Source organism: Delphinus delphis, chromosome 10 (genome assembly GCF_949987515.2).
Source record: "Delphinus delphis chromosome 10, mDelDel1.2, whole genome shotgun sequence".
NCBI lineage: Eukaryota > Metazoa > Chordata > Mammalia > Artiodactyla > Delphinidae > Delphinus > Delphinus delphis.
The window spans coordinates 5,775,372-5,793,441 of NC_082692.2; the positions used below are offsets into that span (position 1 = coordinate 5,775,372).

At 42.6% G+C, this 18,070-nt stretch overlaps 2 protein-coding genes and 1 non-coding gene across 5 annotated transcripts in view; 2 read left to right on the forward strand and 1 right to left on the reverse strand.

The window, feature by feature from the left end:
- SNRNP48 (small nuclear ribonucleoprotein U11/U12 subunit 48) overlaps positions 1 to 18,070 on the forward strand; it is a 578,580-nt gene that overhangs the window by 442,801 nt on the left and 117,709 nt on the right. The gene's annotated exons all lie outside the window — the stretch shown is intronic.
- The window catches only part of EEF1E1 (eukaryotic translation elongation factor 1 epsilon 1), a 28,892-nt gene that overhangs the window by 1,042 nt on the left and 9,780 nt on the right, over positions 1 to 18,070 (reverse strand). Inside the window, exons 3-4 of one of the 3 annotated variants that reach the window (XR_009521002.1) lie at positions 17,903 to 17,998; positions 2,876 to 2,981 (exon numbers count right to left, since the gene is read on the reverse strand). Coding sequence is in view for 2 of the 3 variants with exons in the window: in XM_060023666.1 (XP_059879649.1) it covers positions 12,306 to 12,446; positions 17,903 to 17,998 (237 nt within the window). In the remaining variant the exon portion in view is untranslated. Of the gene's footprint in view, positions 1 to 1,411; positions 2,982 to 11,493; positions 12,447 to 17,902; positions 17,999 to 18,070 lie in introns of those variants that run through there. The other 2 variants (XM_060023668.1, XM_060023666.1) reach the window with 2 other exon arrangements.
- On the forward strand, positions 10,448 to 10,520 carry TRNAE-UUC (transfer RNA glutamic acid (anticodon UUC)). The gene has a single exon. It is a non-coding gene; the product is annotated as a tRNA-Glu (tRNA).

Here is an 18,070-nt window from a genome sequence, read left to right on the forward strand (position 1 = left end):
CCAGCTGAACGCAGTCCCATGAACTGCAGTGGAGTGGATACCACCACAGGAAGCCAGAAAACTGCCTAATCAACCCAGTGTTATGGAAACAGGAGGGAAGGGGGCAGGGCACAACCTCTAAAAGAAGGACATAGGGCTTCCCTGGTGGCGCAGTGGTTGAGAGTCCGCCTGCCGATGCAGGGGACATGGGTTCCTGCCTCGGTCCGGGAAGATCCCATATGCCGCGGAGCGGCTGGGCCCGTGAGCTATGGCCGCTGAGCCTGCGTGTCCGGAGCCTGTGCTCCGCAACAGGAGAGGCCACAACAGTGAGAGGACCGCGTACCGAAAAAAAAAAAAAAAAAAAAGAATGACATAGCCACTGAGGATATGACAAAAACTGGCTAGAAACCATTAGGTCAAAGACCGCGGAAGATTCGACTTCCAGGGGACCTTGAGTCTCATTATACGCTCATTGTAATACATCAGCTAAATGACACACGCACCAGCGCCATGACAGTTCTGAGGCTGACTATAAAAGGCCAAAAAGTGGGCGGTGGCCCAAGTCCTGGAAATCCCCGCCCCTTCCCCAAAATAGTTGGAATAATCCTCCCACTCATTAGCCTATGAAATTACCCAGCCCATGAAAACTAACCACCCCATATTTTGGGGCCTCTCAACTTCTGAGATGGCCCACACTGTCTGTGAAATGTTTTTCTCCCAGGGCCACTCTAGCCGTTTGAGACAGCCCGCATTCTATGGAATGTGTATCTCCCTAAATAAATTCATTTCTTACCTATCACTTTGTCTCTCACTGAATTCTTTCTATGCTGAGACATAAAGAACCTGAGCTTCATTAAGTCCTGAGACCAGGTGTGTGATTTCAATTAAAAGACAGTGGGTTCCACGTCCCAATCTGAATTGTGCAGTTTCACTATGAGAAATAATAAATTTTTGTTGTTTTAATCCACTAAGGTAGGTGTGTGTGTGTAAATTATGCCCACCTCTTATAGAAAGGATTTCACATGGCTTACAATGATCCGTAAATGTACTCCCACAACATGGTACCATAGTTATCAAATAGCAGAACCATGGTCAGAGCCCTGGTCTATGGACTTCAAGGCTGGTGCATTCTAAAACAGCAGAGCTCCACCAGCTGGGGGTGGGGTGGGGTGGCGATGTGGTCTCTCCACTATGTCATGACTGTGCCAGACATTATTTCTGCCTCTTTCTTTTTTTTTTTTTGCGGTACGCGGGCCTCTCACCGTTGTGGCCTCTCCCGTTGCGGAGCACAGGCTCCGGACGCGCAGGCTCAGCGGCCACGGCTCACGGGCCCAGCCGCTCCGCAGCATGTGGGATCTTCCCGGACCGGGGCACGAACCCTTGTCCCCTGCATCGGCAGGCGGACTTTCAATCACTGAGCCACCAGGGAAGCCCTGCCTCTTTCTTTTTAGACACCCCCTTCCTGGAATGTTTTCCTTGCCCCTTCTGCCTGTTCAATGAATTGAATCTACTTTATTTTTGTTGTATAATAAAGAACTTGGCTGATCCGTATCCCTGGTTCCTGGAAGATAACCTCTAAATCCTTGGAATTTCCCAAGTGAGGGGAGTGGCTTTGTTATTCTTGGTGGGCCGGAAGTTATGCTAAAGCGCTCACTCACGTGGGTCCCTGGATGGTTCTAGGATGGGGGCTGGCCATGCATGAAAGACCACCACGTGATTAAAGGGTTGAGGCTTTGAACCATGTAATATCAGCTTGACTTCTGGCGAGCAGGGCGGGCTGGGGATTGAGTTCAGTCATTCAGGCAATGATACATCAACCATGTCTTCACAGTGCAACCCCAGTAAAAACCTTCCGGACAGCCCGGGTGACCTTCCTGGTTGGTAGCCGTACTTTAATGTGCCAAGAGGGTGAGGCAAACTGAGGACCCAGAAGCTTAGCGTTTGGGACCCTCCCAGACCTCACCCTACGCATCTATTCATTAGGCTGGTCTTGACTTGTATCATTTACAATAAAATTGTAATCATAAGCACAGCACTTTCCTTAGCTCTGTGAGTCATTCTAGTGAATTATTGAACCTGAAAGGGTAAAGTGAGACCTCCTGACATTTGTAGACAGCTGGCCAGAAGCTCAGGTCGCCTGGGAACCGCCAGAGCTGTGGAGCCTTCTGGAGTCTATGAGGTCTGGGCTAACTCCGGGAGTCAGTGTCAGAACTTGCTGCAATTGAACAAACACTTACGTGGCACTTATGACAGGCCAGCTAATGTTGTAAGTGCTCTGTACGTGCTGACCCAGTTAGGGCTCATGGCAGTCCTCTGAAGTTGGTAGCATTATTATTCTCCTCATTTGACAGGTGCAGAGGCTGAAGCAGAGAGGCTAAATGCCCAGCTGGTTTGGGGCAGAAACAGCCTGGTCCCTGCGTACGTGTTTAAGTGTAGGTGGTGGATAAAGAGAAAGTAGGGGAGGGTGATCTGGAGAGAAGGAAGAGGGAAGCCATACTACCTCTAACTGGCCTTTTCATTTCTTCATTCAAACACGTTTAACAAATATGGATTGAGCACTTTCCGTGTGCCAAGCGCAGTGCTAAGGGCTGGGATATAGCGCTGACCCAGCCTTTTCCTCCCCTCACGGAGGCGACATCTACCAGAGGGGACAATATTAAATCCCTATGCAATGACTTTCCTTCAATTCTGTTGCTTACAGCCTGTAGATACACGTTCCAGCTGTTTGATTGTTTTCTTCCGCCCAGTACTGCGTTGCGTTGTTCTCTGGGATGGTCAGGTCCAGAGTACACATCTGTTTCTTTCTCCTCTTTTACACAAATCTTTCAGCTGCAGCTCAGACAGCAAAGAGCAACTGAAAGAAAAGTTCCAGTGGCAGAGCCCTCCTGACAGATACCTTGGGCTGGGGTCCGGGCTGCTCTGTGTCCTTGCTCTTTGACCCGTGGAATCTCCCTGAAGGGCTTGTGTTATCTCTAGTTGTCTCTGGATTGATAAGACGTTTCCTGTATTATTTAAATAAAACTTTTATTGAGATAATTGTAGATTCTCATACAGTTGTAAGACATAATACAGAGATTCGTCATACACTTTGCCTGATTTCCCTCCACTGGTAACATTTTGTAAATGTGAATATCATAACCAAGATATTGACATTGATACAGTCCATCAATCTTATTTAGATTTCCCTAGTTTTACCTGTACTCATTGTGTGTGTGTATTATGTCCTATATAATTTTATCACATGTGTGGGTTTATGTACCTGTCAGCACAGTCAAGATATTGCACAGCTCCAGAGCCACAAAGATCCCCCTTGGCACCTTTTTGTACCCACACTTACATTCCTCCCTGCCCTACGCCATCCCCTGGCAACCTATGATGTACCCTCCATTTCTAAATCGTTGTCATTTCAAAAACATCACCTAAATGGGATCATACACAAAGCACTTCTCCTGTCTTAAGAGTAGCTCTTCTCCCCTGCACAGCGCTCTATGCTTGATCCCTTTTTAGAGACTCTCAGTATCAGACACTTCTAAACCATGGAACGGTAAAGGGATTTTGCCAATTACTGTGCTTCTTGAGAGTTAAGGCATCTAAAACATGGAAATAATGCTAATTTAGAAGACGTAAATTTCTGACTTCAGGGTAAATTATTTGCTAACTCCTTATTGAACCTTATAAAAGTTAGAAAATAAAAATAAAATGTGTATTTAATTACATGCCTCTTGAGAACAAAATTAAAACTCATTTCTTAGTATAAGCCCATGATGGATAAGCATAGCTGAGGGAGTGTGCTCCTAAATTTATTTTGCTTTTTATCAAATCCACTTCATGAGATTTCCTCTGAATATTTTCTATTGGCGTTACTGTTTATCCTTTTTTGTCTAACCTATTTTTTTTTTTTTTTTTTTTTTTGCGGTACGCGGGCCTCTCACTGTTGTGGCCTCTCCCGTTGCGGAGCACAGGCTCCGGACTCACAGGCTCAGCGGCCATGGCTCACGGGCCCAGCTGCTCCGCGGCATGTGGGATCTTCCCGGACCGGGGCACGAACCCGTGTCCCCTGCATCGGCAGGGGGACTGTCAACCACTGCCCCACCAGGGAAGCCCTGTCTAACCTATTTTTGAAGTGGGTTAAAAAATTAAAAATGGAAGAAACTGATGAAAATAAAGGAGGGGAAAAGATTAGACAGTCTTTTGGGGTAAAATACTCAATATTACTGTGTGTTAATCATATGAAGTTTTGGAAATGCCTCTGGCATGCTAAGCCCAGAGGCTGTGTGGTATGAAATAACGCGCTGGGTATTGGCATTGGCAGAGACTAGGCAACGACTTTACAGTCCTGGACTGATCCTTCTTGGACTGAATCCTGCTTGATGCTTCTTAGAGCTGCTTCCAGCGTAGCTCCATCACTTGGAGAACATGCAGTGCTTTCCCGCGAGAGCTGCTACAGAGAGAAACTCCTGGGACAGAGCCAACCAATCAGAACTCAGGATGCTCCATCACCAGGCGAGGCCCACCTCCAGAAAACTGGACTGAGCTACGCAAAAAGACAGGAGCAAGAGTTTTTGGATGAGCGCAGCTGCTCTGTGTCTGATCGTCACCCAAGCTTCGGACAGGTGTAGTATAACGGTTCTCATGGTGGGGTCACCACACCAGACCTCTTGAATCAGAAACTCCAACGGGGACCCAGCAATCTGTGTTTTGAGAAGCCTCAGGTGATTACCACTCATGCTCAAGTCTGAGAACCACTGCTTTCATGTAATGTCTGTCACACGTGCCTCAAACTTCAGACAATGACAGTCAGCTCTACATTTCTTTCATCTAAGTCTCAGGGTTCAAGTCAAGTGCCGAACAGTCAGGAACTGGTAAGGTCAACCAGAGGGTGAAGCATTTCTAAGGGTTTTTAAGATAAGGGTGTGTGTGTATCTGTGTGTGTGTGTGTGTGTGTGTGTTGCAGGAGATTGGGAAAACTGGGGCAGTGGAGGAAGGATAACCCACGTTGCATGAACAGACTGGTTCATGGACTGCACCAAAGAAACTCTGGAATTTGTAATCAGACGGCTGGAAGTTTGTGGTCTTGGTCAAAGCAGGCCTGGGGCCTTGCTGTGTAGAGCGATGCTTTGTCAGGTTAGTTGTGTGGCTACTGTATTTCAAGCTTAACTTGGACAGACAGGCCTGCCAGGCACAAATTTCTCAAGCAGATGATGTTCGGGAAGGCAAAAATTATCCATGGCAAGACCGCGAGGACCGATGACCCTTAGCAGAAATGGCAAGCCAAGTCCGCAGGATCTCTAATACAACCGGCTAGCCCTAGGGACCCAGCCTCTCTGAAGTGGAACAGACAGCACAGATGAGCCATCAAATGAACTCGCCAGGCTGGAAGACATGTGACGCTTTCATTCTCCCCACAAAGAAACGAAAGTTTAAAAGATGAAAATATTCCTAAAGGAATCACGATAATGGAAGAAGAAACCCTTGAGACATAATAGCAAAAATGGCCAGCATTTCAAATTCTCCTGACTTCCTGTCTCCCTTCTTTTGGCCTCTCTCGTAAGTGAAAGATGAGTTTTGCTAGATAAGGTAGCAGTTGGAATTAGTTTTATTCATCGGCGGCAGGGAGAATAAAGGAAGAGCCTGCAGGAATATGGGCTCCAGCAACAAGTAATCATTATTACAAAATCAAATTCCCCATCTCATCTCTGATATGCCTGTATGTAACCCTAGAGCTGGGCTTCAGTGTTATAAATTCAGCATACAAGACATGGAGCAGATAGATCCCCTTGTGTATCGAAAGGCTCTGGCCAGCAAGAGCGATATATGATAGCAAATTTCTCCCCACTGCTTTTTCAATAAAATTCACCCAGAGCTCCAGGAAGAGTTGGGAATGTAATTCAGCTTCAATAAATCAAGACTAAAATTAAGATGGCCAGATATGTAGCAGCCTACTCAGGTGTATGGAGAATTTCAAATTTAGTGCCCTGGTAATGGGTAGAAGCAGGTTATCTCATCATGGAGAGAAAGAAGAAATATCGCTCTCTGGAGCTAAAAAGCTAAATGCTCGAATCCACAAAACCACCACATCTCTGCCAAAGCTAGATTAATATTAAAGTTTGTGTAACATCTGACTTTTTTTTTTAAAGGAATGAAGTGAACTGATAGAAAAAAACATACATAAATGAAAAAGCTGTACTTCACAATCATTCTAATTTGACTCCTCGTCAAGGGTTGTGTATTTTATCTCTCGGTGTGATGTACGTGTACCTGATTGCAATAGAGTTCTATTCTTTCCTAACAATATCTCTGCTTAAATTTTTATCAACACGTCTTGAAGCTATGCTGGAAGGACTTTTAGCAGGGCTCTCACACGACGCACCAGCAGCGGGTGATCTGCCCATTCTCTCCACTCCTACCTTCCTACCTTGGTCCCTGCGGTAAACCTAATGTGCCCATTACAGACTGTGGTGACTACAGATTCAGGTTTAACTTGGGGGAGCCGATGGGGGACCTATATGCTTAACAGGGAGTAAAAATGAGCTTGCCCACACATCTGTTAAAAACCTCCATGCAGTAATGTTATGCTGAATCTGGATGGGGATGGAGGAGAGTTTAAGTTAGGTCACTTTTTCTACCATCTTGTGACGGAACTCCACAAATCACTTCGTGACATCTTGGATGCTTTGGGTATAAGTGGGCCGAAAGACAAACGGTCTTTTTTTTAAATATTTATTTATTTGGCTGTGCTGGGTCTTAGTTGCGGCATGCATGCGGGACCTAGTTCCCTGACCAGAGATCGAACCCACACCCCCTGCACTGGAAGTGTGCAGTCTTAACCACTGGGCCACCAGGGAAGCCCCACAAATGGCCTTTTGATACTGCTTCCAGTTCTATTATTTCTATTTGGTTTGTTTACTTATTGATTTTTATTTTGGGGGCAGCGCCGTGGCTTGTGGGATCTTAGTTCCCCAACCAGGGATTGAACCCAGGCCCTCCACTGCAGTGTCCTAACCACTGGACCCTGGGGAATTCCCCTCTATTTGGTTTAAAACCATTATTTATTGTAATTAGTGGAAAATTTGTGGATCCTCGACTGAAGAATGATCCTTCCCTACTTGGAATTTTTGACCTGTTCTTGAAAGTTGCACAGGGCGTAGGGAGACAGGGCCAGTACCTAGTCACGGCCGTCAAATCAAACCCCAGTGCATAAAATGGTGATGGGTGATGTCCTCCAGTTCTGCAGTTGTACAGTTCCCATTCACTCCAGCCATGGTCTAACTGGGTGGTCAGCATGTGGGTTAGTCTCTGCCTCTGCCCTACCTCCTAGAGTAACATGAGATAATGTGAAGGTTGTAAAGTGTCTGGTACAGAGCCCAGACACAGTAGACACTCAGTAAATGGTATCTGATTATTTTTATTTACTTTCAAAGAATGCTGAGCAGCTGGTTGCCTTCCCAAGGATGCTTTACCTGCTGTTTCAGGAATCTGTTTACAGACCATTGGATTGGAAACCCTATGAGGGCAAGTGTGTACCTGTGTTGTCCACAGGGCCTAGTCGACTGTCGACACACAGTAGGTGCTAAAGAAATATTTGAGGGCTATTTTTTTAAAAATTGAAGTGTAGTTGATTTACCATGTTGTGTTAGATTCTGGTGTACAACAAAGTGATTCAGTTATACATATACACATATTCTTTTTCATTATAGGTTATTACAAGATATTGAATGTAGAGGGATTATTAAATTTATTAATTTTTTAAAAATTTATTTTATTTTTGGCTGTATTGGGTCTTTGTTGCTGTGCGTGGGCTTTCTCTAGTTGTAGCGAGTGGGTTTCTCACTGCAGTGGCTTCTCTTGTTGAGGAGCATGGGCTCTAGGCACGCGGGCCCCAGTAGTTGTGGCACACGGGCCTAGTTGCTCCGCGGCATGTGGGATATTCCCAGACCAGGGCTCGAACCCGTGTCCCCTGCATTGGCAGGCGGATTCTTAACCACTGCGCCACCAGGGAAGCCCCAGAGGGATTATTGAATGATGAGTGCTCTAGGCTTCTGGGAATTACAGAAAGGAAATGGTGAAAAGGGGCATCTGCTTTTCAGAAGGAATGGCATACACTTTATTTTAGAGGAGTTTCGTTGATCTTTTAGGGGAAAAAAAAAAAAAAAGAAAAATAGTATGCACCCTTTGTTCAATGGCTTGAAAGATATGAGGACCAGAGATTTTTAAGCTGGTGAGTAATACAATGGATTGATGTTTTACCAAAATCACAAGATGGGTACTTCCCTGGCGACCCAGTGGGTAAGACTCCGTGCTCCCGATGCAGAGGGCCCGGGTTCAATCCCTGATCAGGGAACTAGATCCTGCATGCTGCAACTAAGACTGGCGCAGCCAAAGTAAATAAACAACTGAATATTAAAACCACAAGATGCTCTGCCTAGTTATCTTACCTGATCTTGTTGAGCAGGTGCCTCAGAGATGGCCGGTGGGAAGAGGCTTATGGATTAGTTAAGAATTCGACTTTACAAAATTGTGGGTTATGATTCTACAATCTTCCATAGCAGTTTGTCCTTCACTGATCACTTTGTGTGTGCCAGGCACTGTGCTAGGTAATTTTTATACCTTCTTATTGCAAATTAAATGAGATCAGTCATCTTCACCTGTTTCATAAGAGGAATTTCACATGCAGTGACTTATCCAAGGTCTCGTAATTAATATACGGTAAGGCTAATGTATTTGACTCAAAAAGAAAGAAAGAAAAAGAAAGAGAGAGATAGAGGGAGGGAGGGAGGGAGAGAGCGAGAAAGGAAGGAAGGAAGGAAGGAAGGAAGCAAGCAAGCAAGCTGCTTTAGGACTTCCTTTGCGGTCCAGTGGTTAAGACTCTGCGCTTCCAATGCAGGGGCGTGGGTTGGATCCCTGGTTGGGGAACTAAGATCCCACATGCCACGTGGTGCAGCCAAAACCAACAGCAAAAGCCTGCTTTATTAAGCTATAATTCACATATCACAAAATTTACCCATTTAAAGTGTACGAGTCAGGCATATTTAGTATATCCAGAACTGTGGAAACATCTAATTTATTCTCAAAGTTATGTACAGTTTTGTTTTATCCAATGCCTAGGGCAGCTTTTTCTAAGGTTGGCAAAAACGAATTTCACAAGTTGGTTAAGCAGAAGTTGCCAGGCACACTGGTGCTTACAGACTGAGTTTGAGCCAGACACTCGACTGAATCCCAACCCCTGGATACTGGCTGTGACCCGGGGAAGTTCCTTAACCAATCTGTGCCTCAGTTTCATTATCTGGCAAAAGGGGATAAGAATTAAAGGAGTGAATTCACTCAAAACACTTAGAGTGGTGCCGAACACATACTGAACGCTCAAGAAGTGTTTAGCTGTTAGCGCTGTTATTAAAAGTGCATTCACAGATCCTCATAACTCAGTATTGCAGGATCCTAAAATAGCTTGTGAACCTTGAAAACCGTGATCAGTGAAAAGTATTTATTCTATGGTATTCGAATTCTTTGCAAACTGATGATCCATGGAACGTCAACAATTTACTCACAAAAATTATTTTACAACTGGATTACTTAGCATTCAGAAAGTATTTTCCCACTTAAACACTACTTACCGTGATAGAGATAGCTAGCTGCCTACCTAGCTGTATCCTTTCTTCCTTCTTCCTCATTCATAGCACAAGTTTTGTTCTGGCTGGCAATGTGTGTGCTAAAGGACTCCACTTCTGGCCTTTCTCCCAGCTGGGATGGCCAAAGACATGTAAATAGATTTTGCTGAATAGGGCTTCCCGGAAAGGCCCTTCAAGTGGAAAGCAGCTAGATGCCTAATACCAACTGTGGACTGTCTTCTTTCACATAAGAAACAACCCAGTTTAATGTTATGTGGTTTTTCTGCTATACATCTGTACCTAACTGCAATTCACACTTACACTTTTCTTGGTTAGCTCAAAATGCACTTAATACTACATTCTTTCAACACACATCGAGCATTTACTGTTATGTGTCAGTTATTGTTTGGACAGCTGCGAAAAGACAGTCTCTGAAACCAAGGAATTAAACATCTGGTGGAAGAGACTAGTGATCAAAAATAGCACAATGACGTCAGTGCCAGATGGGAGGCAGGGGGAGATGGGTTGGTCAGCGTGGACTTGACTTCCAGGACACGACAAAGTTGAATACTGAAGAGGTCATCAAGTGAGAAAGATAGGGCATTTCAGGTAGAGAAGTACATGATGGAAATGACCCAGGACGCCCCGCAGCCTTTCTAAGGGGAAATGAACTGTTTCGATTTAGACGCTGAGAACATCTAACCTTATCTAACCTTTGCCTACGGGAGCCAGGATTTTCTCTATCTGCCACCCCTGCATCTTCCAAGATCATCCTGGCACGTAGTAGGTGATAACCTATGGAAGCAATGATATGCTCTGCAATGAAGGACTGACTAGCAGATATGAGATTCACAAGGGGGACTTCCCTGGTGGTCCAGTGGTTAGGACATGGCGCTTTCACTGCCGTGGGCCCGGGTTCAATCCCTGGTCAGGGAACTAAGATCCAGCAAGCCACGGGGCGTGGCCAAAAAAAAAAAAAGACTCACCATGTGGAAGTGGGAAGAGGATACATTTGGCAAAGAGGTATCCGGTATCCTCTGTCCCCCGCTTCCTCACAGCTGACCTACACTGAAGGAAAAGAGTGAAATGGCTGGGACGGAAGGACTGGCTAGCCCATCTCTTGCCTATCCTGTCTATCCTGCTTACCTCCCCGGTCTAGGGGAGACCAGAGAAGTGTTAGGGGAAGGAGTAATTTGCAGCAGTGGACTTTAAGGTGGAAGCCTTACAGCAGAGCCAGCTGGGGCAGCGGCATGCATGAGAAGTCAGACTGGGCCTGCCTCTGTGGCACACGTACTAACTCCCAAGGGGAACTTGAGCCCTTTAGTCTCTGAACATGCAAACACAAGTTCAGAGTTTCTAATATAAAGGCTACTTTGTAAAAATTAAAAATGCTCCCAATAGCAATGAATTGTGAAATCCAATCCTGTAAAAATTGTCTTGATCTATCACAATATACTCAATACCCTTGGCCTATTAAATCTCTTGACTCAGTAACGTGAAGAACAAAAGCGGGAGTGGGGGGCCTCTTACAAAGAGAAACCTTTACTGACAGCCATGGGCTGTATGTTAGGCTTGTTTGTCTCCACAAATCCTCAACATTTAGAGTTATCTTTACTTTTACATTTTATTTTTATGTTTAGAGATTAAGAAAATTGGTTAACTGATTTGTTTTAGGTCATGCATTCAGCTAGTATGTGATCAAAGCAGGACTGGGCCAAAGGGATGGACCCTTCCCAAGTCTCTGCTCTTTGCACTTGAGCTTTGAATTGTACTCTACTGAGACTCAGAGTTAGCACTAAAATGTTGCACAGCATTAACAGTGAAGTGTTCAAAGACAATTTTTCCTATTATTTGTAAATATAAGCTCTTTAGCTCTCAATCATTGATTATTTATTTACTCAGCCACTAAGAGTTATAAACTGTATAGGTTTGTTTTAATACTGTATGAGTCTTCGTTCTTTACACAGAATGTCAACAGCAGCCTTTCTATGTTGGTTTTAGTTTAGAAAAATCTAGTAGTTACCAAGTCCGAAATTAGTGGGATAGTGGGAATTTCCCATTGCTTTTTAGCTACTGCATATTCCAATGAGCCCAAAGACAACAAAAGAACCATGAATTCAAGGGAATGTGTTTTATTCCACTTCCCTCTAGGGCAGTGCAGTAGTTTCACCTCAATGAATACCGACAGCAGGAAAGAAACAAACAAAAAAATGACTTTTTCAATTTTTCAACCACGTTTACTGGCTCACATAAATATTTGAAAACAAATCCATCTGTCTTCCCTTTTTTGTCTCCTTGGCACAATTTACCCTAGTTCTTAAAAAACAAACTACTATAAATATTCAGAAGGGTAAAATTAATTTATAAGATGAAAGAGGTCAATAAATAGCCAAATATTGTCAACCATCAGAACGACTATTTTTTTTTAAGATTAAGCCACTGATTTGCAACTTTTATTAAAATAAATTTCATCTCTAAAAATAAGATAATTGATACCTTGATCTCAAGTTTTGACAGCACTTGAAGTTTTACATTAAAAAAACTGCAAAATTTCAACTAAAGAACAAATAAAATGTTGGGACACAAGTTTATACTTTAAAAATTCTACCAACTTCAATGAATAAAGAATGGCTGCCTATCAATTCATGTCAGTCCTCTGGTCCAGAATACACTTTCCATTTAAAATATCTTAATCACTCTTCTGTACAGCGCAGATGGCTTCTAGTGGGAATTAGTATACAGTCTGTTCTTGATGAAGACAACACTAGACAGATGTTGCCTGATGCCTGGATAATGCTGAATGTGACAAAACCAGCGAGACACGTTAAGATATTTCTCCTTTTCTTGAACTGTCAGGTCAACCTAAGTAGAGATTAAAAACACACACACAACACAGACATTACATAAGTGCAACTATTAATACCATTTGAGTAGGAGATAGAAATTGGGGGGAAAAAACCCCCACAGTTCTCAAAGCCAACATATTCAGATAGGAGTGAACCACTTCAGCCACTTGGACGAGCCCACCATTTGTTTAATGATTTCATGTTCAGTTCAAAACCAGATGTGCCTAGGGGCGAAATCTGAAGTTTTCAACAAATGAAAAATTTACATTAACACAGGACCTGGAGGACTAAAGTTTGTTTTTTTACTTTATTGTAAAGGAAAATAGAATAAAGGAAGAGAATAGCTTCTGAGAGACTAAGACATGGTTCTTTCTCCAATATTTTTCGCAAACCTAAAATAAGAAAGGTTTATTGGCATCTAACATACTTAACAAGGGAATACAATGTAAACTCAAATACATATATATATATATATATATATATTTGTAGATGGCTGGTGTATATGTATGTGTAGACAACTGCTTCTTTCTACTAAACTCTGGGGGAAATTTTTACTGAAGAAGACACTGACTCATTTAATGTTAGGGGGTTACTGCTTAATACAAGAAGGAAGGGCTGTTTCTGGGGTGTATGTCTCAGATGAACAACAGACCTTCTGAATTCTGTTTGCAATAAAGCTGCACTCAATCTTTAGAGGATGTAGTAGTTCACAGAATTTACTGTCAAGCTCCAAGTATGCCCAGAGATTTGGTTAGGGAAAGATGCAATCAAAACAGTGGGTGCCTATCATTTCACTGGGCTCAGATCCCAAAGTGGGTGACTTGAAACCTTTTCTTTGAGCCAAATCTTGGATTAGAATCATGAAGAGGTGTCAGGTAAGAAGAAGCCAGTAGGACGGCCATGGACCAGGTAAGATTAGTGTAGTTCCTTCTCCTGTTGTTAATTCATTTGTTTAACATATTGCAAGTCTCCCTAAAACTGACAAGGAATGTTCATCCACACCAAAAATCTCAGTCACCCTCACTACTTCAAACCCATTGGCAGTCTGCTTGTTGGAAGGCACTTATAGCGATGGATGCCCGATGGCTGTTCAGAATTTAGCATATACTTGTGCCTACAGGCAAACACTCTGCTAAGTCACCAGGTCAACAAGACTGAAGGACAAATCACTCTGGTATCTAATAATTATTACAGAATGTAAAATATTATTAGCAATAAAATTAAAAGGTAGACATATAGCATTTTCTCAATAAATGTTTAATTGAACTTGTATTTTCATTTCACATTTACTATAATGCAGTCTAAAAAGAGAAAGTGATAGAAGTCATCCTGCCTTCCTTTTTTCCTTTATGACATTAGGATACAACTGTATCAACATCTGATCTGTTAACATCTTTGGTGTCAAATGTCTATCTCTGTAGGACCAGTTTACTAGCAGGGGGGTCTCACTGCTACTGTTATGTAAAATTTAAGTTTCTGGTCTAAATCCTACACAGCAAGCTGCTACAGCAAATTACAAAAATACACTCATCTTGTTTACGGGGGTGGAGGGCTGCATCCAGTTATCAGAAACATGTGACTAGGACTGTTCACCTATAACACAGTTAGGCCATGGCAAGCAGATTAAAAAATTAACACAGTGGCGCAGTGGTTGAGAGTCCGCCTGCCGATGCAGGGGACACGGGTTCGTGCCCTGGTCTGGGAAGATCCTACATGCCGCGGAGCGGCTGGGCCCGTGAGCCATGGCCGCTGAGCCTGCGCGTCCGGAGCCTGTGCTCCGCAATGGGAGAGGCCACAACAGTGGGAGGCCCGCGCATCGAGAAAAAAAAAAAATTAACACAATAGTCAAGAAAATTGGTCAAGAAAGTCTTTTTTTTAGTGTAAAAGTTACTTTTATTAAAAGAGAATTCATGGTTTCACATGTAAAGAATCATATTATTCCTAACTATCTTGTACTGTACATAGAAGGCACTTAAACAACAATTGCGGAATAAACCGAGTATCAGTCCATATTTCAAAAGGTAAAACACATTTTGTAAAAGAGCTGACTTTTTGTTCTTTTTCTAAATCTTTACCATAGGTGAACTTCACCACTGACTTCTAAAGAAAATACAAGATTTTTAAAAAGTTCAACTACTAGTAAACATAGCTGCAACTCTAACAGGAAGTGGGGGTGAGTTTTCCTTCCTTCCTTCCTCCTTCCTTCCCTCCCTTCATACATAAATACACACGTACATATTTACATATGTAAATAAAATTCAAAACCAACTTCAACAAACCTCTTTACTGACAGTTAAAGCAAGAAGTAGCAAGTATCACTGCAACTTGATTTCATGTCAGCTGTTGAAATACATGATGAATCCAATCTGACTGCTTACAAATTTGACTAATTTCAGAACTCTTTCATTTTAAAAAGTCTCTACTCAGCCGTTTTGTGAGATGTTATTTTTCAGAATGAATTAAAATGCACCAAGAAAGCATTTCCGAACAATAAAGTACTGATGCTTGTTTGATCTACGTTCAAGTTGTTCACTCAGATTTTGACACAGGGAAAAAGGGCAGTGTCTATTTACTATTTACACTTCAGAACAGCATTTGGTATCACCGGGCCTAGCATATGCTGCCACCAGGCCTATCGCTGAAGATTTTAACAACAGCAACAAACTACAACACATGGCAAAATCGATATTCTCCAACTTAAAAATTTCACTTTTTTGGTCTCTAGTGTAAGGATTACAACAGACCCACAGCACAAAATAACTGTTATTTCAGGAACTTCTAAAGTTTCTTCTAACATTTCCTAATTTATTCCGATAATTTTTAACTAGATGATCTAGTTTAGACAATGTAAATTTGTTCATTTTCCCTCAGAACATTTTGCTAGAAATGCAGCACTTTTTCAGACGGATCAGGTTATGCTTAACCTTCTGGTTTCAACTTTGGAGCTTGCCCCTCGAGTCTGAGAAAATTATGACTGACCTCGCTTTGTTACCGCCACTACTTTTTTGGTAGACATTCTATTTCTGAACATACTGTAAACAGAAACAAACAAACAGAAAGATTTTATCCTCACCAAACTTATATTTTTTTAGAACTTTTGGGATGGGATCCCCATCAAATATTTTACTTAAAACTGGTTTTCCATCATTCCTTTCTAATTGACTATTTTTTTCTTCTTCTTCTTTTTTTTTTACAACGGGAAACACGATGCGATTGTTCTAGTTACCGTTTCCTGCTTCTTACTGGTCAGAATGCCAGCGAGTCTACAGTGGTGCTTGGCTCTTCTACCTAATCACTCCTTCTTATTTATACTGGCACTCTACAACTAGTCTGAACTTTAAAGCCAAACAGATAACATTCTTAGTCACTAATTTTCCATGAAGACATGTGAGAAACTCTTTGAGTGACCCATTCCAGACCAGGGTGAAATGCTGGTCTGCTACCTTTCCAACTGGCACCATGCTGCCCCTGGGACATTCTTTATGGCCTGCGTTCCTGGACTGTGCTGCAGCTCTTTTTACTTTTCCTTTCTTTCTAAAAGAATGACACCTCCACTGGTGCTCCGAACTTGGAAACAAATGTATCTCATTGATAACAATCTTATAGTCAAGCAGCACATATTTACAAAGAATTTTAATAATCTTGAGTAACAGCCTGTTCGCTGCTATCTACTGAAGAAATCACTTTAAGAAAGCAATGAGTCACAGGGGTGATAATGAACGGCCACAGTAACTGGCAGTTTAACAAAGGAAGAACAATGTAATATTGCTCAGAGGGAATTAAGATGGACCAGATCTCAGAGTATCAGCCACCGCTAAAATCCGGCTCACACTGAAACAAAACACAGCAGGACTACTTGATGCCATCAAGGTTCCCTGGCTGCTGCTTTGTATACTGCGCTGATCGTGCTGACTAGATATTAAGTATTTAATAACGTGAACAAGTAAATGAAGGAACGTATGAGGGCAAAAATAAATGCACTGCCATGGCAAACAAAGCGCTAGAACTGTCTGATGAACACAAGCAGGAAGCCGCTCTGAACCTCCCGTCTCCTCTGCCCGAACTCAACACCTAGTAATCACTTTTCTTCTCACCTGGGTATATTTACACCTCACTCAACAGGAATGTCATTTAACACCGCAGGGCAACGCTGTCACAGCACAGGCCTCGTCTGTGAGGCCCGTTCCTTGAGAAGGTGTTTACTTCTCTGCCATAATCTGCCTGCATGTGGACCAGGGTGGGAGAGCTGCTTTGGTTATGGCCTCATTTTATGAACCCAAAGGGACGGTGAACAGTGATTTACGTATCATTTCACTCAATTTTGTTTGGAAAACAATAAGCATGAGATACTCAATCATAATACTGTAATCACTAAATATAAAAAGGATATACATGTCAAAATAGGGAATATAAATAGGCAGAGATCATTGAATATTGTTAACAGAAGCCTAGTTTTTTTTTAAGTTTTATTTTATTTACTTTTTTTGGCTGAGCTGCGTGGCTTATGGGATCTTAGTTCCCTGACCAGGGATTGAACCCGGACCACGGCAGTGAAAGCCTGGAATCCTAACCACTAGGCCACCAGGGAACTCCCTGGAAGTCTAGTTTTCACACGCAGCATTGAATGAAACTCTTCTAACCTGCTTGAAGACCATACGCCCTTGTGGGCACCTAGACTCACAGTGAAACAGCTTGGCAGCCAGTGCTACAAGTGCTGTGCATTAGGACCCTGTCCACTCTGCTGGCAAAGAAATTCCACACAAGCTCCCTCCTTCTCCGAGTATTTCCTTTCCCTATCGCATGACCTGTATAAGCCAGAGAGGGAAGAAGGTAAATATACACGTTGGTGTGCAAGAGTTACACTTCCTTGTCATCTTTTTTTTTTTAATTAGAGGGGAGAAATGCTCATCTTCTTAATGACAGCTTGTGTGTGATTTCTCCGATATAGCTCAGCCAGGAGATAGGACTGAAGGCACATATTTGGACTGACCAAGAGTTGGGGATTTGAGTTACACAAAGGGGATCTAGGCTGGATGGGGAAGAAAGTGTACAGGTTTGGAAAGAGGGAAGGGATTGAGTTACTTCGGATAATGATGGAACTAGGGAGTAAGATTAAGAGCTAGGGTAAGAGATGGCACAGAAGGTGCAGTACTGAAATCGAGGCGTAGAGCTGGAGCAGAAAGGGGATGGTGGGGTCCAGGTGAGGATGACAAGCGAGTACAAAGGGTGGCAAGAGAAGGAGCCCCAAAGAAAAACAGGAACAAGAACAGGAATCAAGCAGGTCAAGGAACAGGAAGCTCCTATGTGTGATGGATCCATGGAAGGAATATTTGCATAAGGTACCTTGTATAAAAATAATTCCTTTCACTTTCATGTGATAAGTTGAAAATTCAAACTTGATTTAAATTCAAGACAAAACAAATCATTCTGAACATCACAGACAAAAACACCAATAACTATTCAAATACTCACAATAAAGCGATGAAGTCCATAGTATAAGAGGATATCTGCTAATGTGAAGTTATATCCTGTAAGGTACACTTTATCTTCAAGATATGAATTAAGATCCTAGGGAAAAAAAATTTAAAAATATTAATTTAAAAAACAGTAATAATAAAGTTAACTATACATTTGACTTGA